This window comes from Carassius gibelio, chromosome B15, assembly GCF_023724105.1.
Source record: "Carassius gibelio isolate Cgi1373 ecotype wild population from Czech Republic chromosome B15, carGib1.2-hapl.c, whole genome shotgun sequence".
NCBI lineage: Eukaryota > Metazoa > Chordata > Actinopteri > Cypriniformes > Cyprinidae > Carassius > Carassius gibelio.
The window spans coordinates 8648995-8675149 of record NC_068410.1 but is presented as its reverse complement, the minus strand read 5'-3'; the positions used below and the strand labels follow the sequence as shown (position 1 = coordinate 8675149).

General features: G+C 39.1%; 2 protein-coding genes across 2 annotated transcripts in view; both read left to right on the top strand.

Annotated features, from left to right (window-relative positions):
* LOC127972476 (protocadherin-16-like) overlaps window positions 1–26155 on the top strand; it is a 114744-nt gene that overhangs the window by 45061 nt on the left and 43528 nt on the right. The window lies entirely within an intron of this gene.
* Window positions 1007–9091, top strand: LOC127972477 (uncharacterized). The gene is made up of 2 exons (XM_052575981.1): window positions 1007–1361; window positions 1586–9091. The coding sequence occupies exon 2, from the start codon at window positions 2166–2168 to the stop codon at window positions 8004–8006; it is 5841 nt and encodes a 1946-aa protein (XP_052431941.1). The 5' UTR covers window positions 1007–1361; window positions 1586–2165; the 3' UTR covers window positions 8007–9091.

Sequence of the window (26155 nt, the reverse complement as noted above, 5' to 3'; positions counted from 1 at the left end):
CACTCAAAACCTCACAGGGTAGGCAACTGGTATAGTTGATGTAGCGACAGAATATAAATATCTTGGTTTTATGTTGATGACTCCTTATCTTTTAAATCCTGTATTAATCAACTAAGGACAAAACTAAATGTAAAGCTTAGGTTCTATTACAGAAATTAACCCTGCTTTTCATCTGAGGCAAGAAGAAGTTTGGTTTTTGCAAAAATTTATGCCAGTCTTTGATTATGGAGACATTCTGTATAAATCGGCGTCTACCAAACTTTTAGGTTTTCTTCACGCACAGATTTACATTAAATTGTATTGTTAGTACTCATCATTGTGATTTGTATAATAGAGTTAGTTAGATATCATTATTAACACACAGACCTAATCACTGGTACATGTTTATTTATAAATCAATATTGGGTTTACTGCCTCCATATCTTTGTTTCTTCACCCAGCCTAAAGCTCCTGGAGCTTATTCCCTGCACTCACAGGACTTGGACATTATTTTGATTCCATTTGCATAAACAAGCTTTTCAGTTTGCAGCCTCAATGATTGGAACTTTTTACAAGTTGAAGACCTTAGTGTCAATGAACAATTAGAAATTCTTGATTAATGAGCTTTTAAAGGAAGAATTATTTTTTAAATGTTTTGAATTGTTTTCAACATGTTTTAATGTTCTTCTTATGAAATGTAGTGCTGCATCTTGGCCAGGTCACTTCTGTAGAAGAGATTTTTAAGAAAGTTTTATCTATCCATGATATATTATACTATATATGCCAAACATATTTAATTACCCTGTTTTTACATTTTTATTCTCGACAAAATGATCTTAGACATGGATTTTTTAAATGATAATGTCTTATAGAAACAAAAGCTTTAAAATGAAACATAACTGACATCAAAGGCAATGCATTAACATGGAAATTCCAATGGAGCAAAACCAGAGGAAGAAAGTTCTTTTTCTTATAGTTTGAATTTATTTGGGTCAAAACTAATGCCACAAAGGACTATGGATGTGCAAAAGGTCATGGTCAAGTTACATTTATTTTAATATTATAGTCGTTTAGTATTCTGTTCAAGTGTTGCGCCTGTTGAGTGGGCGGAGTTTAATCGGAAGTCTCGCGAGTTTGGTGAAAATAGCGTGAGATCAGATATACGGCAATGGAGAAAAAGAAGGAAGAAATGCGGTCCATGTTAGTATTGTAAATTCATGCGGCAAGTTGGATTAAAGCCATCAAGCTATAGATTGATAATATAGCTCTCAGCTGGTGAGCAGTTTGGCATTTCAGATGTGATGGGCGGCCGATGTTGTGTGATCGCTTCAGAAGTTGCTGGAATTATATGGTGAATATCAGCGCGTGCGTCATTGCAGAACGTAAGTGTTTATATCATATTATTCAGTCTAATAATCATCGTTTGATATGCTGCTAGATGCATCAATAAGATATTTCTTCAGTTATAAGAGAACAGCTGTTATATTATGCTTTTATCATATGTTTTCGATGTCTCTCGCGTTTAATCATGTGAAGTGATAATGACACAACACTTTGTTGTACAAAATGTAACAGAGACTAATTGAGTTTATTTGTTTCATTATAGAACCACACGTTTATCCACGTTTGGCCAGCGGACTTTAATCACACAAACCCAACACACACACTGAATATCGCAGCACACGAAGCTACCGGCCTCACTGTTATCACCACATCATATTAACCCTATCAGTATCAAACAAAGATCCCTACTAACATACCGTTTGTTCAAGTTCCAAATGTGATGACATCACGTCTGAGGATCGACGTCTGAAGATATCTGTGCCTTCCTTTCATTAAGTGGACATTCTCTGGAAACCTGGGACTTGTTGGGACTGAGTATTCTCAATAACACATTTCACTGCCTTAAATCAACATTATTGTATCTTTTTATTTAAAGAACATTGTTGTTTTATTGTTTTGGTTATTTTGCGTAGGCCTACGCTGTTTTATTGTGTCATTTACATTGTGTTAACATTGTGAGAAAATAATTCATTTTTTCATTAATACATTGAGTTAATTGGACACATGACTCTGGCTTCTTTAATCCTTTCCTAGTTACTGGACATTATTTGTGTAAATAGTACTCTAAGGTGATTTAGAACCGTAACAGTAATCAGTGCATACTACAGCATTCAATACATTAAATGGTCCTTCGAGCCGGATCTATAACCACTTTAGCAATGATGTCCAGAACTAGTGAGGGAGTTATAGAGCCAGAGGTTGTACGCCCACGTAGAGTAATAAGACGGCCAACACATTTGCGTGATTATGAGGTTAGCTATCCACAGAAACAGCTTGCATTTGCAGATGAGCAGTCTGATATGCTCAGTTGTATGCGTGAACTGAGAGAGGAAAATAGACGAATGAGGCAAGACATGCAACGCTTATCTGATATGATTGTTAACTCTTCTGTGTTAGCTTCCCAGGTTTCATTATCTGATCAACAGCTTTTGAATGAAGGAGCAGTGGTGTCATCTACACCAAAGTCTATTAGTATGCAGGAGTCAGTTAAGGGCGATGGAAACTCTAGCCAGACAGAACATACTCCTTTGGTGCCACCTAGAGATGAATCCCTCCTTACAGTTCGCAGTCGTGAGCAAGAGCTCATTGAAGAGCTTACAGACAGTCTACAGAGAGTAGGTCGGCTTAGTGATAGTCCGCCTAATTCAGGTATGTCGACCCCTTCGTATAATGATCCACATAGTAGTAAGAATGACTTGCCACGGTATGATCACTATTATGATGCTAATGTTCCTCTGCGGCCACCTCATTTATCTGATATTCGTCAGCAATATCCAGATGACCCACCAGTGTTGCGGTCCACTATGCCTCCTCATGATGTTTATTATCATCCAGCAACGGATCCTTACCATCGCCGCTTAAATGAGCATCTGCAGAAGGATGTCTTCACAGATCGTTTCGATCATTCTCCAAATGATTGGAGGCAAGAGTACAGTCGAAATAATAGACCGTTACGTACATCAGATCATTCTCACCATTCCCTTGGAAATTCTGAGCTTCCTCGTCCTGTGCATTCACCCCCAATGCAATATCGAGGGCCGACTCCTACAATTCCCGATTTCGGTCGGGATGATCCCCGAGAGTTTTCCCGTCTTAAGCTTGCATTAAACAATGTTCTTCCTGAAGACGCTTCTGAGTCGTTTAAGTTCCAAATACTTATGGACCACCTTAAGCTGGAAGACGCTTTACTTGTCGCTGACTCATATAGTCACAGTCGTACTCCATTCAGTGACACTATGAGAGCGCTCACTGATATGTATGGGCAGCCACATCAATTGGCACTGCAAAGGATCACTAATCTGATGGATGGGCCCAATATCAGGAGCGGGGATGTGAAGACTTTTAAGGCATTTGCCCTTCGTGTCCGAGCACTGGTTGGAATGTTAAATCAATTAGGTAGCACAGGTTGGACTGAACTGAAATGTGGCTCACATGTTTCTCGTCTCTTAGCTAAATTGCCGTATGACCTAAGAGCTAACTTCAAGAGATTCATTAACCCCCTTCAGACACCTATTCCAACTCTGATTGATTTCGCAGAATGGCTGGAATATGAGGTTCGCGTGCAGGTAGAAGGAACACAGTATGGGTCCTATTTTGAGCATGCAAAACACAGTGTTCACAAAGACAAGCGAACTGGTTTTGTTCCCCGAAAGCCAACTACTGTCCTACATGGTAAAGAGCAGAAAGTAGGATCAGTAGAGCTACCAAAGACTGAATGCATGGACTCAGAAAGACCACAGGAGAAGCTGAAAAAATATTGTCCGTTCTGTAACACAATTCAACACTATATGAATCAGTGCTCTAACTTCAAACTCTTAACTAAAGAGCAAATTGAAAGTTGGATCAGAACAGGACATAGATGTTGGCGTTGCGGACGAGGGCATTCTTCCTCTAAATGTACGTTAAAGGCGAAATGCAAACGGTGTGAAAGGAGGCATCTTGATGTTCTTCATGAAGTCAATGCCAACGTTGATGTGATGAGTAAAAGTAATAACCGGACATCGGAGGAAAGTTCAGTAAGCCCTACTTCTCAGGCATTATACTTGGATCGACCTACGAGTAGCAGGCAAGTGCTACTGAAGTTAATTCGAGTAATCATTCAGAATGGGGATAAGTCATTAGAAACCTACGCTGTGCTAGATGACGGATCTGAGCGAACTATTTTGTTGAATGAAGCTGCTCAACGTCTAGACCTTCAGGGTGAAATTGAAGATCTGGCTCTGCGAACAGTGAGGCAGGATGTCCATACCATTCATGGAAGATCAGTATCTTTCTTTATAGCCCCTGTTTCACACCCTGACAGATCTTACCCAGTCAAGGGTGCATTCACCGCAAAAGAGCTAGCCCTGGTTCAGCATACTTACCCCATCTCTGACTTGCAAAGAAGATATCACCATCTCCGTGACTTACCTTTGCACGACATCCATGAAGCGCAGCCCTTGGTACTTATCGGCTCAGATTATCCTCACTTGATAACCCCTGTTGAGCCAGTGAGATTAGGTCCTCCTGGAGGTCCAGCGGCGGTTCATACAAAGCTCGGCTGGACATTGCAAGGTCCCTCAAGGCTTATTAAACCTCACTTGCAGGCTCAAGAATGTTTATTCATTTCTTGTGTTTCTCCTGAAGCTGAGCTATTCCGTCAAGTCGAAAAGCTTTGGCAACTGGATACTCTTCCTTATCAATCTGAGAAAGTGGTCAGTCGATCACGACAGGATGCAGAAGCTATTCGCCTCCTAGAGGAGAAAACCATCAGGATTGATGTGAATGGGGTAAAAAGGTACGCCACGCCTCTACTCTGGAAAGAGTTGCCTCCGCCTCTGAATGCACCCAAGGAGGCTGTCATGGCCCTGCTACGCAGCACAGAGCGAAAGTTATCTAGAGATCCTAGTATGGCTGCCTCTTATGAATCAGAAATTCAGAAACTGCTGCAGGCAGGTTACGTCACACCGTTGACAGCTGCAGAATGTGATCGGAGTTCCCAGTCATGGTACATACCACATCATATGGTTCATCACAATGCAAAGAACCGTATTGTCTTCAATTGTTCTTTTGAGTACCAGGGTCAGTCTTTGAATGAACATCTCTTGCCCGGTCCTACCTTAAGTGCCAGCTTGTTGGGAGTTCTCATCCGCTTTCGAGAACATTCTGTGGCCATCTGTAGTGATGTGAAGGGTATGTTCCATCAAATCCGTCTCCTTGATGAAGATAAACCCTTCCTTCGCTTTCTGTGGCGTCATGGGAATACATCTGAACCGGCCATTGTGTATCAGTGGCAAGTTCTGCCATTTGGCACTACGTGTAGCCCTTGTTGTGCTACTTACGCACTTCAGTCCCATGCCAAGGTGGATCTCGAAGGTACTGATGAAGTACGTCAAACGGTGGAGCGTAGCTTCTATGTTGACAATTGTCTTAAGAGTGTCTCTACTGAAGCCCAAGCTATAGAGCTGGTAAACCGATTGCAGGGCCATCTTATGAACGGTGGATTCGAATTGAGGCAATGGGCCAGTAACATCCCTGAAGTTATTCACCACCTTCCTGCTGAGTTAAAGTCAAAGAGTGGGGAGATTTGGCTAAGTCAAGAAATGACCAACCCTCAGGAGAATGCTCTTGGATTGATATGGCAATGTAGATCAGACACATTGGTATACAAATCGTACCAGAAAGATGAAGGTGAAATTACAATGCGGAGCATCTATCGCACTTTAGCCAAGCTTTATGACCCCCTTGGATATCTCATTCCGTATACCACCAGAGCCAAAATTGTTGTGCAGTTGTTGTGGGATAAAAAACGAGGATGGGATGATCCTAATTTACCATTGGGCCTACTAGACATTTGGCATCAGTGGGAGAGCGAGCTGCCACAATTGTCTCAGATCCACCTACCAAGATGCTACAGTTCCAGCCTTCAGTATCCTGTCAAGAGCCGCAGTGTTCATGTGTTTTGTGATGCTTCTGAAAAGGCATACGGCTCTGTAGCATACTTGTGCTCTGAAGACAGTCAGGGTAATATGCATGTTGCCTTCATGGCAGCAAGGTCAAGAGTCGCTCCACGGAAACAAATCTCCATAGCTCGTTTAGAGCTTTGTGCTGCATTGACAGGAGCACAACTAGGAGACGTCTTGAAGAAAGAGCTGACCTTAGATATCTCCAAATTCATCTATTGGTCTGACTCCACTACAGTTCTTTCTTGGCTGCAGTCTGATTCTTGCAGATACCGAGTGTTTGTAGGAGTTAGAGTCACCGAAATCCAAGAGTTGTCTGACCCTGGAGCTTGGCGCTATGTCGATTCAGCAGCCAATCCTGCTGATGATATCACGCGTGGGTTATCACTGGTTCAACTAGCTAAAGAAACACGATGGAAACAAGGACCAGCCTTCTTAATGCAGTCTAGCAGTTGTTGGCCTAAGCCACCAGAAGGACAGGCCCCTGAAGAAGTTCAGGAACTTAAGAAATCTGTGTTTTGCGGCTCATTGACTGAACATAAACTGCAAGTTGAACCTGATCCCAATAAATTTAGTAGCTATCCTGATTTACTAGAGGCTACAGCACGATTCCTTCATGGGGCGGCTGATAACACTGATTCACTCAGTGCAGATGCGTTTCAGAAGGCAGAATTGTCTATCCTTAGACAATGTCAGATGCATGACTTTCCTGACGAATTTGCTTTACTCAAGGGAGGAAAAGACATTTCTGTACATAGCCGACTCATTAAGCTTGCTCCTGAATATGACAAAGAACAAGACTTGATTAGAGTAGGAGGACGACTTCGTAGGTGCCATGGATTGAGTGATGCAGTTCTACACCCTATTGTTCTGTCACAAGATCATCCAGTAGTTAAACTCCTAATAAAACATTATGATGATCAACTGCACCACCCGGGAGCTGGCAGGGTGTATGCTGAGCTGCGGCGTAAGTTTTGGATTTTGCGAGGAAGAGAGGCAATTAAAAGACATCAGCACCACTGTCTTGATTGTAATAAATGGAGAGGCAAACCAAAGATTCCTAGAATGTCAGACTTACCCACATCAAGTCTGAGGTTATGTAGACCCCCCTTTTACTCCACCGGAGTAGATTGTTTTGGACCACTGTTAGTGAAGGTTGGCCGCCGTACTGAGAAAAGGTGGGGTGTCGTATACAAGTGCCTCACTACTCGAGCTGTACATCTTGATCTGTTGGATCACATGGATGGAGATTCATTCCTGCTGTCTCTCAGGCGTTTTATTGCCCGAAGAGGGAAACCCTATGAGATTCTCTCTGATCAGGGAACAAATTTTCGAGGTGGATGTAAAGAGCTGGAGGACACTTTCTCCCATATGCAGACCAGCATTAGAGACCAGCTAGCAAAGGAACAAATCAGATTCAAGTTTAATCCACCCAGTGCGCCTCATTTCGGCGGCTCATGGGAAAGAGAAGTGAGGTCTGTAAAGACAGCCTTAAGAATCACCTTAGGTGCTCAGACCGTTACTGAGGAGGTATTGAGAACCATCTTGATCGAGGTGGAGGGCATTCTTAATTCTAGACCCTTGGGTTATGTCTCTAGCGACATAGCAGATCCAGACCCAGTAACGCCAAATTCTTTACTGATGGGGCGGCCTGACTCCTCCTTGCCCCAAGTTGTCTATTCAGACCATGAATTACTCAGTAGAAAAAGATGGAGACATAGTCAGGTTCTGAGTGATCATTTTTGGAAGCATTTTATTCACGACTTCCTACCCACATTGCAGTCAAGGCAGAAATGGTACAGAGAGAAAGAGAATATTGCAGTTGGCACTGTAGTACTCATTGTTGATGAGCAGATCCCAAGAGCGCTCTGGAGAGTTGGTACTGTCTCTGCTGTCATTCCTAGTTCAGATGGGAGAGTCAGAACAGCAGTGGTCAAAGTGAAAGATCAAACGTACACAAGACCAGTAGCTAAGTTGATTGAATTGCCTTCCTTACCCCCAGACACAGAAAGTTCCTTATAGACCCTACTAATGGCAAATTTGCATACCAAATTTGGGGGCGGCTGTGCAAAAGGTCATGGTCAAGTTACATTTATTTTAATATTATAGTCGTTTAGTATTCTGTTCAAGTGTTGCGCCTGTTGAGTGGGCGGAGTTTAATCGGAAGTCTCGCGAGTTTGGTGAAAATAGCGTGAGATCAGATATACGGCAATGGAGAAAAAGAAGGAAGAAATGCGGTCCATGTTAGTATTGTAAATTCATGCGGCAAGTTGGATTAAAGCCATCAAGCTATAGATTGATAATATAGCTCTCAGCTGGTGAGCAGTTTGGCATTTCAGATGTGATGGGCGGCCGATGTTGTGTGATCGCTTCAGAAGTTGCTGGAATTATATGGTGAATATCAGCGCGTGCGTCATTGCAGAACGTAAGTGTTTATATCATATTATTCAGTCTAATAATCATCGTTTGATATGCTGCTAGATGCATCAATAAGATATTTCTTCAGTTATAAGAGAACAGCTGTTATATTATGCTTTTATCATATGTTTTCGATGTCTCTCGCGTTTAATCATGTGAAGTGATAATGACACAACACTTTGTTGTACAAAATGTAACAGAGACTAATTGAGTTTATTTGTTTCATTATAGAACCACATGTTTATCCACGTTTGGCCAGCGGACTTTAATCACACAAACCCAACACACACACTGAATATCGCAGCACACGAAGCTACCGGCCTCACTGTTATCACCACATCATATTAACCCTATCAGTATCAAACAAAGATCCCTACTAACATACCGTTTGTTCAAGTTCCAAATGTGATGACATCACGTCTGAGGATCGACGTCTGAAGATATCTGTGCCTTCCTTTCATTAAGTGGACATTCTCTGGAAACCTGGGACTTGTTGGGACTGAGTATTCTCAATAACACATTTCACTGCCTTAAATCAACATTATTGTATCTTTTTATTTAAAGAACATTGTTGTTTTATTGTTTTGGTTATTTTGCGTAGGCCTACGCTGTTTTATTGTGTCATTTACATTGTGTTAACATTGTGAGAAAATAATTCATTTTTTCATTAATACATTGAGTTAATTGGACACATGACTCTGGCTTCTTTAATCCTTTCCTAGTTACTGGACATTATTTGTGTAAATAGTACTCTAAGGTGATTTAGAACCGTAACAGTAATCAGTGCATACTACAGCATTCAATACAATGGAAGTTTAATATAGCCTTTAGCTATCAAAAAGATGTGAGCCAATCATATCCGCTTAGCGTGAAAGACCTAAAGCACCAGGATCCAAAGTAATATTAGCAGGTCTTGCATGAAGATAAAACGCCCATCTCTGAACTTAATATCTGTCTGAGACGCACACAAAGACATCCGATGTGAGCCATTAGAAAGTTTCTCGTCAAGGAAAAAGGGTAAGTTTAGTGCAGTCCTGCCCCTGGGGTTTGTGGGATACTGGACGTCTGCTCTTAGTTATGCACTAGGGAGGAAATTAAGAGTCTCTTCGCAAAGCCGCCCAAAATGAGTCGGGCAGAACAAGCATGCAAGGGCTCTTCTCGCCGAAGCTCTAGGAGTCAATAGGCCATAGATAGCCCTCTGTCATTAGTTAGAGGGAATAGACTCATGTCAGAAACCCAGCTGCCTGGCACTGAAATTAGAGATGGTGCACAGATTTCCCCTCCCTTATTACATATCTCCTGGGGAAAGCCAGGCAGTGCCAGAGGTTAATATCCTTCACTAAAGGCCTCAACCTCGAAGTGTCAGACATCATGTCAGATGACACCAGTGTATACCACAAAAATCTCTCTCTGGTTCATAATATCTTTGTCCTCCCACACCCCCGCATGGAGTGAATCTCGCTTTTTTTTATCAGTAAGTAGAATTGCAGTTCATGTAACTGTAGTTTGTAAGGATGTTACCTTGACAAGCTTTGTTTAAAATGTAAAATGTTTATTGATCATACTTGTCTGTAAAATCTAGGGTTTGATTGACTTCTGGATACAAAGTCAGTGCAAAGACACAAATTTGCACAAGGTGACATGAATTGGATGAAGGGATTAGCGCGAACACAAGATATACGGCTCACACTTTCTTTATAAAATGAAACATTTCAGTTTGATAGAAAATTTGTATGATGCATTGTTGTGCAAGCCAATCAGCAGAGCGCTTTCTATACATAGGTTGTTGATTGAGTTTTGAGAAATTAAAAAATAAATGCAAGCTTTGTCAATTGTGGAGGGATGGGGTTTAAATGGACTAAATGACTTGAGAAGTCAAGCATATGTCTCCAGAGCAAAGTCTGTAATTTTTCACCAATTGAGTTATGACAGTTTGATTAAGAATTATGAGGTCAAAGAATCTTTTTAGGAATAAATCATACATACGAATCAATAGTTCACAGTAAGATCTATACAATGCTTCATTACATGCTGACTTGAAAGTATGCTGGATAGTTGCCAGTGTGTTGCCAGGATGCTGCTAATCAGTATGTTTTATGTTGCCAGTAAGTTGACTTTTTTAAATAAGCAAATAAAACAATATTCTTTCCATACAGTAAAATGTAATGTGGTCTGGTGTTGTTTTAAACCCGATTTATTGTATAAAAAAACATGTTTGTCTTGTGCAGTCATACTGGTGTGTATCGACATGAGTTAATAAATGATGACATTTTTGAGTTGACTAGACTAGATGAAACCTCTAGAACAGGCTTCATTTGTCAACCTTAAGAGCATCAACCCCTTTTTCATTTTGTTTGTCCAGTGGAAAGGTTAGCATAACTCTCTGCGATTCCACAGCAACACAGTCTGAGGCGTCCAAAGGGTGCTTCCGAGGCCAGCTGTCCTGACTCTTACTCCCCCTCATGTGTCTTCCCCTCAGCTCAGATTTTTAATATTCATCTCATCATGCAGGGCTTGGCCTGCTCATGCATTTGCGTCTGGTCGTCTGAGCTAAGCCTGGTGAGATGTGTGCGCTATTATGTAGTGCAGATCATTTGCCACACCCAAACAAAGGCCCACATGTCGAAGCCGAGAGTGTGTGATATGACCACACACAGCGGCACATTTGGTTGGCTTCACACATCTTGACACACATACACACACACTTCACTCACACCTTTGGTGATCCGCTTACAAATGAGCAGTTTAGCAAGTGTGCTAACATATCAGTCAACAGCTTGAGTTTATAGATTGAATTTGTTTGAATTTTCTCCACATTTCATGCCTAACAAAGAGAGATTGTTGTTGGGCTTCAGACGCTCGGGTCGCTGGGTCTTGGGAACTGAGCTGCCCTTCCGTGCATTTCCATGCCCTTCTTCATTCATCTGTGGTGTCGTTCACCTCCCAACCCCCACATCCTGAATCACACTTCTTGAGGTTGTTTATGAAATGCTAGGAGAGCGCGACTCCCGGAGGATTGAAATGGAGAGGAGGGATGTCTGCGCCCCACAACTATCACCCCCCCAGTCATCATCCCACAGGTTCAAATTCTGGTCTGGCAGGGGTAGCGGATGGACGGGGATATAAGAGGTGAACGTCAGAGTGAGTTAGTCCAGTTGCCTGTTGTGGTCTGACTAGACCGGGGAACAATATTTTTCTAAGATTGTCCGACAGGTTCAGTTAGTCTTTTAGCTTCCTCACATTCCTACAAATCGTGTCCAAATCCAGCGATACACTGGAGGCACTCCGCAAGGCTCCGATTCCGCTGATTTTAATCTTTTCACTTGCACTGCTTGGCAGTTGCGTGCGTCTTTCTCAAACACTTCGGTTAAGAGCCACATAGAGGGTTTCTCATGACCCAAACTGAACTTGGGATTACAAAATAAAAATTCAGTTGGAACTGAAATAAAAAATGTATTTAAAATAGTAAATCATGTATGTTTCTAATTAACTTGCTATCTAAGTTACTTTTGCACTTTTGTTTCTGCTTTCTCTCAGTGTGTTTACAAACTATTCGGCTGGTATCTTCAGGATACACCAGACTGATAAAGTGTGTGTGTGTGGGAGGTGTTTCAGGGCAGCAGCTGCAATAACTTCCAGCCTTATCTGTACGTCTTTGACTTCTGCTGCTTTATTCGTTCTAGTACATTGTAGTTGACCTCACAAATCTTCATTCACATCGTCATGGCTTCACCTTTTACCCAGTTCACCATTATTCACTGGTATTGACATCACTGATACTAATGTTCACATTTAAACAAAAATTTTTATATAAAGACCTATTGATCTAATTAATGGCTTTTCAGAATGCAATCATCTCAGAGTGCAGTGCTACAGACGTGAATGATAGTTCTATACATGCTGCAGTAGACTATAGAAGCAACCAGAATGCCCTATCAGCCATATTAAATTGCCTTAACAAGCACCCAGGACATTTTTGCAACTGCATAATAACATACAGCGTCATTGCGCTTCGGGCATCCCAAGTTCGAATCCTGACTCAAGGACCTTCCCCAACCCCCCCCACCCCCCCACCCCACAGCTCTGATCTGGCCTATCATAATAAAGGCAAAAAATGGCAAATATAAATCTCAAAAACAAAATAATAATAAAAAAAAACCTTTAAACCACTTTAGCAACCATGTGCCCTAGCAACTACCATAAAACGTTTTTAATTGTGTTGCATCTTGCTAAAAACATTCGAAACACTGTTCACAACACCTTAGCAACCTTAGCAATCACCCTAACCGCTCTTGCAACCACATAGCAACATCCTAAGTTGTTCTTAGTGTTTTTAGCAACCACTGATGTTAACTACTTACATATCGTTCAGTGAATGTCAGAATCTGGATGTTCTTTGAAATCAAATAAAAGTTTTGAATGAAATACCTTCTGTGGATGTCTGCAGAAAAATAAATAAGAGCATCAATTCCAAGTAACAGTAATAAATTAGATTTCTAAAATAACGGACTGGGGCAATTTCTCAGATGACTGATTTGGCCTTGTTTGCGATCAAACAAAATCCTTTGAGCTTCACATGTCGACTGCCAAATCCGCGTATATTTTTGCTTTGTTAATAAATCACGGAATCTAATTCATCTACTCGCCCAAGTTGAACCTCATTGTGCGGCCTTTGGAAATGAAGCACCTGGCTTGAATGCCATGACACTTGTTGAGTAACACAAATTATACAGTTCCTGGAAGAAATCGTGTGGTTGTGGCTGCCAGTTAGCATTGTTGTTAGCTTGGCAATCACACAGTTGGACCAAACTGCCTGAATATTGTGGTCCAGATGGGCGGATCTATCTAGCCCTTTGCACGAATTTTGGAGTGCCATCACATTGAAATGCCAGTTTTAGCAGTGATGCTAGTTTTTAGCAGGATTTCCATCAATACTTAGCATTGCTCCAGTCTGGATAGGTTTTGTAAATAAATGATCAATTAATTGAAAGTTACATTATATCTTATAGCTCTCTTAAGTTGTCTGTGATATTTAGCCAAATGCTAACAGAAGGTTTAAATCTAGAATCTCCTATAATTGTTTGGATTGTAAATGTATTTATTGCTCATGCTAAGTGAAGTAGTGCTATTGGCCCAGGCTGACTGATACAACATAGTGACTCTGTGTTTTACCTCATGTCTTTCCAAAAAAAAGTAGGCTTTACTCCAAAAGTTATCTTCTGTTTCCACAGCCTTTGTAAATAGAGTCTCGCTACTCAGCCAAAAAAGGACAATTGGGACATTCATGGTGACTGGTTGCTTGTTTCAAAAGTTGTAGACATTAAAGCATAATTTTAGTTGGCAGATTTTGGTATTCCATCATTTTCAGTCATATTGTTCGATGTTTTATATTGACTGTTCAGATGAGTTATTGCCCTGGTGGCAAACGTCAGCATGACCCTGGCTAACCTCTACATAATCTTTGTATAAAGAAACCGAGAGTGGTTTGTGTGAGTCATGAAGGGTTTTTTTCTCTCTCTCTTAGCCCCAAAAGTATTTGGACACTTAAAGGAAAAGTTCACTTCCAGAATGAGAATTTTCTGACCCCCATGTCATCCAAGATGTTCATGTCTTTCTTTCTTCAGAAGAAATTAAGGCTTTTGAGGATAACATTACAGGATTTTTCTCCATACAGTGGACTTCAAAGGTGAAAAAGGGTTGAAAGTCCAAATTGCAGTTTCAGATTCAAAGGGCTTTACACGATTTTGAAGTTGGAGGAGAAAATATGATGTAGTTTTTGTCCTACCTTTTTTAACCAAACTACACAGACAAAGAACTAACTGCCTGTGACTTTTCCAACAGGGTTGGACCTTCAACCCATAGGCCACCATTAAAATCCATTATATGGAGAAAATTCAAGGAAAGTTTTCCTCAAAAGACTTAATTTCTTTGTGACTGCAAAAAGGGAGTCATTAAATGTGCTGTATGTAAGTTTTTGACTCTACTAAAGCATAAAAATACCATAATATGTTTGCATATATTTATGAAACATGCTAAGTTAACATTTGAAAAACGATGCTACAGTCTGTTATTCTTCCATGAAAATTTGTGTTCCGGGCCAGAATGTCAGTCTCTGTTTTGGTTTGTGGAACCCACCCACTGCCAGTTTACCCAATTGTATTTCGGCACCCGGGGTTGCCAGTTGGTAGAAACACAACGTATTTCATTTAATTCATCGTCAAGTGCACTCGTTCCTGTTGGTGTCGTCAATCTGGCAACCTGCATGTACGTCAAATCTAAAGGGGAGTGGCAGAGTGAAAAAAAAACCCGTCTACAATATTTTTAATTTGGACTGCAATACCCAGTTCAACCACACTGTGTCAATCCTACATACAGCACCTTTAACATCTTGGATAACGTGGAGGTGAGTACATTTTTGTTATCAGGAAATATTTGTTTTGGAAGTGAACTACTCCTTTAAACCACATCTAAAAATTCATGAATTTTCTTTCATTATAAGTAATATAAAGATAAATATATAAAACATACATTTCTAAAATATGCATAATCCAGTTACAGCCCTATTGTGCAAATACTTTTCGTATCCATCGTATATTTCCTCGCAGCGCTCTCTCTTTCTGTCCAAATCTCATTTTGAAGACTGCATTGTTGTGTGTCTGCGTCTCCTGGGCTGCTGGCCCACCGGCCTAATTCAGACAGCACCCTGTAACCGTGAGAACACTTTTGGCGGGCTATTGGATTAGCTTTTGAGCACTATGTGGGCTAATTGATGAAAATGACCCCGGTGCGGAGAGCAGAGCCATTGTCTCCACTGTCACAAAGTCTCAAGCCATCAACAGAGAGCCTAACAGGATTTCTGCACACACACCATCCATCCCTAATTTGTTGGCCCGGGAAACTGTCAGAGCCCACTGGAAGCAAGCTTGGAAGCGGGGTGTTTGTTCTGGTTTTAATGCGGTAGATTAATCAGCTGCTGCCAACCCCAAAAGCTAAAGTGTAAATGTAATGAAAGGAAAGTTGACTTATGTGATTGAAAACAAATGGGACTTGTGATTTGGACTGGTGCTGTTACTTCTATATGGTTTCTCTGAGCCTTTGATTTACTAATGTCATGATTATTTAACAGCCCCCAAGGTTTCTGATCACACCAATTATTCACACACGCACAATGCAGGCTCTGATGTTGTTTTATTAATTAAAAGAGCTGATTTGCCTGGTAGACATGTTGACGTATTTGCAATATAGATGATGTTTTTCAGATCTTGCTCTTTCTGTTCTTTCATTCCTCGCAAATACCCCCTCTCCCACTCAACACAGCCACATATACACTTTCTAGAGCTTTATGTGTGAGAATGGAGCCCTAAAGAGTTCTTCTGACCTGAGAATAATGGCTTGCTTGGTTTCCAGAGTGTTGCATTCATCTCGGTGGAATGCGGTAACCATAGATTACCTGACAATTAAACCCACTCATCTCACCACAAACCCTGCAGTAAGAACAACCAAATATGCAAAGCTGTCAGGTAAGGCGTTGCTAAACAACATTAGTACAGAAATAGCTCACAAATGTTACCCAACACATGCTTATTAGATGATTACACAACAATTCACATACATGAGGGGTGGTTGATTGGTGTTTATTGCTTTTTAAGACTGATTACCTTTGTGCGCTGTTTATGTATATCTACTACTGTTCATAATATTGGGGTTGGAAGAGTTTTTTTTTTAAAGAAATTCATACATTTAGTGAGTAAGGAGGAATTAAATTGATCAAAAGTGACAGTAAAGACATTTATAATGTTACAAAAGATTATATTTCAAATAAATTCTGCTCTTTTTAACTACACTATTTTGTTTAAAAAAACAGCTTCTTTAATGTTTCATTTTAGTGCAGTAATTATTTTTGTAATAAAATTATGAAAAACAATAACTACAACACAGTCATGCATGAACTTAAATGCAAGGGCTTTTAGTGGTTTTAATGGTCATAATTAATATACTGTTTATTAATATTTAATATGGTTAATTAACTAATATTCATGTTTTACTCATTGACAGCCTTTATTTAATACTCTAGACATTTAGGGACCATGCAAGAATGGGTTTAATTTGCAAATTGTGATAAATGGGCATGGGTGTGGTAATTTATAGGGTTAAATTACTCTGTTGCATGTCCATTAAGATTATATGCATTCACTTAGAGGAATACTTGGAATCTTTTCTTCATTGAAGCTATTGCAAAAAAAAAAAGGTGCTTTTGTATGGGTTCATCATCATGGTTCATTGGTTTGGGCAGACCTGCTAATGTTCCTTCTGCATGACGACATATCGCCCTGGCAACTGTTGACCGATTACCACAGCAACGCACTGCTGATGTCACAAAACCTGTCGGCATTCACATTTGTACCTTTTTCTGTTTTTATTTATCCCTCATACGATTGTCCTTGTCACTTGTTTTGGCCACAGCTGGTTGGGAAACAGCTCAGATTGAAACTGAAGAAAGAGCTTTTATCACTTCATCATGCTGCATCTGGATGTTACCCCGTAGTTTCTTTGTCCCTTCTGAACTTTCAAGACAAGCTTAAGTTTACTCGTTTCAAAAACACACAAGATAAACCAGACTAAATGGATTAAATTTCACCTGCCTCCTGCTGGTTGATGTAACACAGTTGTTAGTTGCCTCAAACCGACATTAGGCTACATTACATCCAAAGATTTCCCAGGAGTCCCATAAACACACCAGAAAATACCACAGATGTGAGACACTTGAGCAGACTCTTGTTTCACTAGTTGTATAAACTTTTCTAACTAAATGTTTAGACATACATTACACACATATAGACAAGAAACCACACCACTATATAAGTTTCAGATTCTGATGTTCATCTTTATTTGTCAGTTATTTTGACAAGTTCCACACATTTTCAGTGCAAGACCCACTTTGGGAAGTCGTTCAACATTCTTCTGTAGTTTGATACCTGGACTTAATAACTTTTTTTAAATATATATTTCTAACTGACTTCAAGGTCTTTCCTCGGGCATTTTAATTAGTTCTTCAAAGATAATCCTCGCATTTGAGATATGAACTGCACAAAACGTTTTCACACTTCCAATATGTATTGCGGTTTTAGGGTTTCACTGCTGTTTCTCAGAACACATTGCATTGTTTGCGATAAACATGGGCCTTGCACTGCTGTTTGCTGCATTTCAGAGACAAAATATGAAATAAAAGAGTATATGGAAGGTAAAACTAGTTTCTAACATTCGTACAACAAAAACTAGTGTGAAATGCTCATTCCTGCATGTGATGATCATTGGAAGCTTTTTTTTTAAGTTTTCTTGTGTCAGGAACTAGTATGGCTTTTATAAATGATCTGAGGATCAAATGCATATTTGCTTGTTGCATATGTAATCCATTTATTTGGAGTTAACAGTAAATAATCCCTCAGTTTGTAAAAACAAACAAAACAACATGCTGACAGAAATCCACTTACAATGGAAGCCTTTGTGGCTATTGTACATTTGCCCCGTAGACTTCCATTGTAACCACGTAACTGTCAACACATTTTGTTTTTTGTTTTTGCAAACTGAGAGACAGTTTGAATTATTTTCTATGGCTGAGCTTAGCTCAGATTTCTCCATGAGCGTTCATGGAGAATCAATGAGAATGCATTGGATCAGACAAACAAAGGTCATGTTTAAGGGTCAGATTGGTTCGAAATGGCTCCTAAAGATCACAACAGCACTTTTTGCTTTTTACAATGTAATGAAACGAAGAATCCTTAATATTACAGCTACACTGGGCAGTTTGCCTTGAGTTCACATCACTCTACTAGGAGAGTCAACAACTAGCAAATGAATAGGTTGTGTTTGTGTGTGTGTGTGTGTGTGTGTGAGAAGAACACAGAGATATGAAAGAAAATGCAGGCATTGTAGAGAACATGAGAAGAATTTGGTGTAATGCTACAGTAGATATCAACTAGTTCTCAAGGCAATTTCCCAGTGTTTAAAGAAAGACAAAGGACTTTTTGTTCTCTTAAACAGTCACTGGTATACTTTTGCTTGAGAGTTGGCTTCAAAGGGTCTTGCTTTAACATGCAGTTCACATACAACAGAAATATGAATTGGTGCACACCATGGGACAGCTAGCAAGTATAACTGCAAGTGTTTAATATTTTATTGAAGAGACTTTTTTGACTATAACCCATCACTTGGAATGGTTGCGTGAGGTCAGTGTTTTCTTACCCTTAAATACCTTTCACTGTAAATACTGAAAACGTATGTTCTGGGCCAGCGAATCCATTATCCATTCTATATGTAACATCTGGAGAATCAATGAAGTCAAGGACATCTGGAGCCCCTCTTCGCATGCATGGCAAACAAGAATACGTTCAAAGACTGGTCAGTCAGCTGTAATTATAAGCTAATCCTGTCTTTACAGTCCACTAGAACTATGGTGTAATTTTCAGCATCACCACCGAAGTTTTATGACCGTGTGGTTTCACGCATGATCACACATTGGTTTGACTATCCTTAAATTTAAGCTACTTCTGAAATTGGGTTTCTCTAAGCAGTACACGCTGTTATAAGCAACCTCATCTTGATCTAAACCTGGAGTAAGATTTTTTTTATGTTTTTGAAAGAAGTACCTCATCCTCACCAAGTCTACATTTATCTGATCGAAAATACTATAAAACAGTAATATTATCAAATAGAACTTTACTGTCACTCTTGATTAATTTAATGCATTCATGCTGACCCCATCTTACAAAAACCTGACGGACCCCAAAATTTTGAACTGTTGTGTATTTTGAAAAATGTTTATATATGTGTGTAGTTCTTTGTCGATATAAGTCTGTGAGGTCCAGTGATTGATGTTCATTATTGTATCAGTTTAAGGACAAAATACAATGGAGACATTCTTTTAAATAAACAGATTTGGAACAATATGAAGCAAATATTGATAGTAGTTTACATCAGTACTGTTTCAGTACCATATCTTGAATATAAAATGGCTGAACTTTAGGTAGCAAAGAGAAAAACGTTCCCTATAGGCTTGCCATAGATGCACGTATACCACAGATGAAACTTGGCTATTTAGTTAGTTAAAAGCTAAATTTATCTTCATGATACTGTCCCTTCAAGTGCACAGGGCTTCAGTTACCTCCCTCTTCACCTCCCAAATCTTTGGGAGTAAAGACAAACAGTGTCTCGAGTACACCAGGGACCATATTTCCATTCACGCTGACCTTATTTTACATGTGAATTATATACACTGCAAGACTCCCTGAACCCAGAGTGAACCCACTCTTGGATCGCGGCGTTCATGGAGTTGTCCCAAGTCTTTATGAAAGGCATATGCTTGCATAGGCCTTAATATAAAATATGGCATACATCTTAATTCTGCACGTCACTGATTACAGTTAAGTGAACATTAGTCACATTCCTGTACGGAAGGTTGTGAGAGGTCATGTTGTCTTCGCAGAGGAAGTTGTTTATACTTGGTTTGATAGTTCAGGTTTTGCTAGGTTTACTGCAGTTTTGTTTGTAAAGATTACCTCATGCTCTTTCAATACATACCATACAGATTGAGAAACCTGTAGGAGCTGATGTAAATACTCATTTATCATTTGTATGGGCTATTTAATATCTAATTTGTACCATATTCAGGTTATAGTCGCTCATAATTCAGGTTCAAGGGTCTCAATAAATTGCAGTTAGTTCATATTTCTGAGATGTTATGACATGCTTTGCATCATTTGTATTGCATTTGTTTCCCAGTAGATATATCTGGCCTGTCATAACATATCCTCACGGACTTTTATTAGCGTACCTGCAACTCTTTTCGTTTGTCACCGACACGCTCTTGCCAAATCTTATGTTGGTTTTCACTGACCGCTGTACCCAGCACTCTTGCCAATTAGTGATTTCATCTGCTTCTCAAAAGCCTGTTTAATAAGGAGTTTGATCTTGAACAACACAATGTAGCTTTAGAAAACAAGAAAAGTGCTATGTCGATTGCTCAAGACAGATTGCAAAAACTAAGGAGGAATGATCTTTGATAATGTAAAATTAAATAAATGTTTACAGGTGAGAACATTTTAATCAAAGCTTGTGTTTACTTCTAAACTGATTAGAAAAATGCTGTACTTTCTGAATGTTGAATAAAAATAAGGTTAACAATGTTTCTCTCTGAACGTCTGGTGCAGGCAAGAAAACAGTATTAAGCAATACTCCTGAAAAAATGTTAATGTGTTATGTAAAACCAGAGAACTGTGAACATGGAACAAGAAGAGCGGATAAAACTGCACTATTTCCTATGAGAACCACAGTTAACTCTGTATTTGTGGATATTGTGTAGTCAAAGGTGGTCCAAGGAATTTCGTTTTTTGGCCTTTGTTTGAGGACTCGCTTGCGCAGTTGCATACGTCTAGCCTCCTTAAGTGTGTAGTTAAACGTGAGATATATGCTGTCAGAAATAGTCTCTGTAAGCAGCAATAAATCAAAACAAGTGCTTTTTTCCGTGACTTTGTCAAGAGAAAGGCGAAGGAACGGACATAAAGTGATTTCCCTACCATAGCGGTTTCTATTCACATTATGCTGCGTTTCTTGGATAGACCTCTTTGTGGATGTACTTGTGAATGGACAAAAGTGCAGTGTCAGCGGTGTTCATGATTGATGAGGACAAAAAAATGCAAGAAACATTCCATCCACACAACCCACAAATCATGCATCTTGCATCTTGCATCTCAGCTGCCCTCACAACAAAACTCTGAGCTGTAAGAAGTCTTGAGATTGGTATTTTGGTGTTAATATGTGTTATACACACTGTTAAAAGTACAGCAGAAGCCTTAAAAACAGTACTTTCACACATATACTGGCTCCAGTTAGGCCTTTATGTCTTCAAAAACAAAGAACTAGCTCTCGGGATACGCATAATTCACAGAATACAAAGTGTATGGCGTTTGCAGATTGTAAAAAGTTGAATTTATTTCAAGTTCAAATGCAATTCGATGTCTTCATATTAGGGGTGTCCATGGTTAACCGGTTAACCGATTAACCGTTAAAAATTGCGTAACCGAGTGAAACATTTTGCTCGGTTAAGTTACGTCAATGGCGTGCATTGAATTTAGTTGTAATAAATTTTTGCACCACCAGAGACCGCCAGAGCGCTCCCAGACATTTGTAATGTCCACAAGAAGAAGTAATTTTTCTAATATGAAGCGGGCAAAAAAAAGTACAGTGTTGGAGCACTTTAAAATTGAGAGTGACGGGGCAAAATGCAAGTATTGCAATACAGTGCTTAGATATACTTAAAGTAAAACCTCGTTGTTGTAATCTCAGCAGCCAACACCCGGGCATCATTAGGCCGGTCAGGACTCACTGGATGCGTGGCGATGAGCGAAAGCATCTCAGCTGCGTTGCGTGTCTGTTTTTAATTCGGCTCTCATGTTAACAGGTTATAGTTTGCCGACTGCCTGCGTGAGACGCGCGGCTCAGGCGCGGCTCGACGCGTGCATGCTAGAAATAGAACCGACGCCTTGTTGGAAGCGTTTCCAGGCAAAGTATAATAGGAAAATATGTTTATATGTCATTTTGTACACAAATACATATTAATTCATGACATTTTGATATTTGAAAGTCTATGGGTTGATATAAATATAAAAAAGATATAAATGTAATTAAAGTAAATAAATAAATAATTATCGATTTTCAAATATTGTACCTGTCAAACATACTCATAGTCATAGCCTTAGCGAGGCGGCCGCGGAGTCTCCTTGTTATACATTCTAGGCTTCTTCTCAAATTCAGATTGTGTTAATGGGCGGCATTATTAGGCAGTTTTAATAGGACAATTTGACCGGAGAGATTACATTTTGTCGGATTTTTTTTTTTTCGGCCAATGTCCGGAAATTGCTATGGTTATGGTTACTATGGCACACTATGGTTAACCGAGTATTAACCGCTAAGGGCCTCGGTTAACGGTTAATGAAAAACTTGAAAACGTGCAGCCCTACTTCATATGCTATTATAAAAAATAAAACCTCACTGTAATGGCCAATTTGGATTTTAAATGTGGTTTTGAAGTTACTGAGAGATTAGTAGTGAAGGCTCAAAAGTTTGGTCTCTGTGTCAGCTCAACCCATCTTTAATTCAACCAAACCGTTGTGATGACAGCTGTGGCCCCCCATTCTCTCTTAATGTTTTATAAGAGTCCAGCATCAACTCTTTAGCTCCTCGTAGCTTTTATCTGGTGGTGTCGGGCTGCCTTTAGCCCTTCGCCATGTACCAGAAATGAGACGTAATCCTCTTTGAGTATCGGACCCCTTCCTTCTCCATACCCTTCACACACTTTCTGCTGTTTTTTCCTTCTCAAAGTACATTGGCTATCATGTGAGACCTGAGTCTTTAACCCATCAAATGAGCTTAGGTTTTACTGGTGAGGCAAAGTGTGCTAGATCCCATGATTCATCATTAATCCGTCTCTCCCTTCGTTTTTTCTTCATCTCTCTCTTTCTGTCGCTCACGAGCACAATACACTTGTTCTTTGAGTGAGTTCAGCTTTTCTACTTAACACTTGCCTGTCCTGAGCACCACTCAGTCTTACAGAAAGCATGTTCAAATCCTTCATTAACCCTAATTCTGCTGTTTATGTGAATAAGTTAAACCTTAGTTCCATGTGTTTGTGTTTTGGGAACTTTTTCTAAATTTCTTATAAATGCCGGATTACTTAAAAATGTCACATCTAGCAAAAAAAAAATTTCTTAAGGTCATTGCACACTGAGTCCAAAATGTTCATGCGTTTCTTTTTTTTCATATTCATCATCCTATCAAAATGCTTTTTTTATGATGGACAGAAGTTTCGGAGGCAGTGTGTAAACATGATTAACACAATGTGAGGTCGTATTTATTTTTTAACGTGCAAAAAGATTTTCGGACCTTTAGAGTGAACTCAAATTTTTTTGTTTTAAAATGTAAGGCAATTTAAAAAGTTAGCCAAACCAACTGTGACAACAGCATCTTATGCTTCCAGGGAGCACTTTAAATTAAATAGCAGGGATTTTGATATAAAGTTAAAGTTTCATAACCTTTGACCTCCTCCAGTGACGTTCCATAAGCTGAATTCCGAAGAGCATTCAGCAATATTTTTCATACTGTATGTGCCGTATCTTTTATTCTACCTTATCTTTATATGGCAGTAGTAGTGCGAACAGTATGCAAGGATTCAGCCTTAGTAAACTGCCTATTTAGGCAACATTTTATGACTTTATAGAAAGCACTCCAGGTACAAAGAAAGCTTCTTTAGGCAAAAATCTAATACAGAATTGTGGGGTTTTTTTTCTGAAAAACAATCCCGGAATGCATGGTGATGAGATCGGTCGAGAGAAGTATTCAATCATTTTTTAATTTTTTTTTTTTTTTTTTATCTTTTAGAGTGTGTATGCACTTATTACATTCAGTATAAAAACATTTTTAAAATAATAATTCAGTATAGTTAAAAATGTTAAAAGTTAAAAACGCTGTTTGTGTATTGTTGTGCCTATTTTGTGTGTTAATGCATGTTTTTTATACATTTATTTTCTGCTATGCATACTCATGGCTTTCAAGGTTTTGGGATAGAGTCTTATCTTTAATTCATAAAGAAGTGACTAGTTATCGGTGATGCATTGGATTTAATAAACTAAACCCAAATTATATTATTCATAACATGTTATTTCAGTACAGAAAAAGAAAATAATGATGCTTCGTCTCTTGTTATTAGAGACAGACCAGGACCTCCCAGGTTCACTGATCTGATGTTTTTATATGTGGCGGTTAGTGACCTATGATGATTTTTTCCCACCAACATGGCAATTAAATACATTGCAATGCATACAGAAGTCATCGTTGAACGGTGCTTACTTTCTTTTTTGGAAAATGCAATGCTGTAGTTTTGCAATTACTGCTAAATAATTAAAGTTAACGGTGACCTAATATTGGCTCTCTGTAATTTAAGGTTGTGTACTTGCGTTTTAATGTGGTTCAGTCTCTGCGACCAGTGGTTCTTTTTGCCCCATCAGCAGATTTCCCCTTTAAGCCGGAAAAATAGAAAAACCATAATTTCCCTTAAGTGTTGCAAAGCTTCAGTAGATTTCAGTCCAACACTCTCAAATCTTCCCGTAAGACCTGTAATTTCTGCAGTGCCAACTGGAAGTTTGAACCCTATTCCTTCAGTGTTTTCTTCTTTGTCTACCGTTTGCTGATCTACTCAAGAGAAACATGTTTTTACATTGATACAAATAGGAAATTATTAAATAGAACAAAAATAAATAAATAATCTATCTTCCTCCATCTCCCTCTGTCTTTGCTTGTTTGGTTATAATAACTCTAACTTTAATAGTTTGGGTCAGTAAACCTCTCAATATTACTCCAGCAAGGCTGCATCCGGCTGAGGAAGCATACTGACAGTTTAATACCGAGAGGCCTGTGTTGGAAAGAGGCTTCAGAAGCTGCCCCTACGAAGTCAGAACACAACACACGCAGATACGGGCGTCTTTCATGTTACAGGTGCTTTACGAATCTAGCCTGTTTACTGCTTCTGTTATGAAGACCATATGCAGCCTCACGTGGATGTCCGTATAGAGGTGTATTACAGATGACATAAATCTTCCTGTCTTGAGACCACATTCTCTGTTATGCACATTCATGCTTGTGCTTGAAGTCTTAAAATGCAATTCACAGTATTGCGTAACTTGAGAACAGAAGGACGGAAGTCAAGATGAAAGAGAAAGAGGAAGCGAAAAGGATGATCTTGTAGGAATGTGGGATTAGCTGAACCATATGACCCCAGAGAGTTGGAAAAATAGAAAATAAACAGTTTAGAATTTCAATAATTAATATAATAATATATATATTTTTTATTTCAAATGTATTATTCTTTAATGAAAAATAAATAAAAAATAAATGTATTATTGAATTAAATGTATTTTATTTTCACCTGAAATCCATTGGTATTAAAATAAAATTTTTATAGGTTATTTTAGCAAATTATTAGTTTTTACATATTGTTACCTCTATATATTTGTGTAGTTAGAAACAAGATGAATGAAATAAGTAGGCTAGAGACCAAAGTGCATCTGAAAATTGACTAAGACATAAACAATTTACCCAATTGTTATTTTATAATGCGTTCAGTTTAAAAAAAAAATTGATATACAATAAAAATGCTTATTTTCATAATCTTTCATCAAAATGTAATAACTTTCTCTAAATCCACTTTTGCAGATGCATGTGGCAGTCCATGTGGGCGAGGAGAAATAATATTACCCAATAACCATTTTTATCCAATAATTTCTTAACCTAATGAATCAAGTGGATAATTCTCACTGATTATTACATTTTATTTGGATATATATCTCATTAGGCAGCTTAAATGGCCTACAAATTGAATGTTTCGTGTTGTCTTTAAGCTTTATGATATAAAACTTCCAAGATTTCTTGTGATTTAGCATTCAAATCTCATATAAAACATCTGGAAAGCAAACACAAGGTATTTAGTGTGGTGTTCATCAGCGTAAACCTTATGGACATGTTCTTATTATTGCATCTCCACTCAATTAAACAAAGAAAGTGGAAAGGGCAGTGAGTCAAGTTACGGGTCAAGTCTCTGGAGAGCTGCAAGCCGGCTGTGAGCACGTTTTTGAACGTGTATAAGCTGGGCTGGATGGTATATGGCGTGTCTGCTAGAGATTTACCTACACCATTTATACCATGAT

Bases quoted from the DNA above. Each gene is read 5' to 3' on its own strand.
- LOC127972477 (XM_052575981.1), top strand. From the start codon at position 2,166: ATGGTCCTTCGAGCCGGATCTATAACCACTTTAGCAATGATGTCCAGA.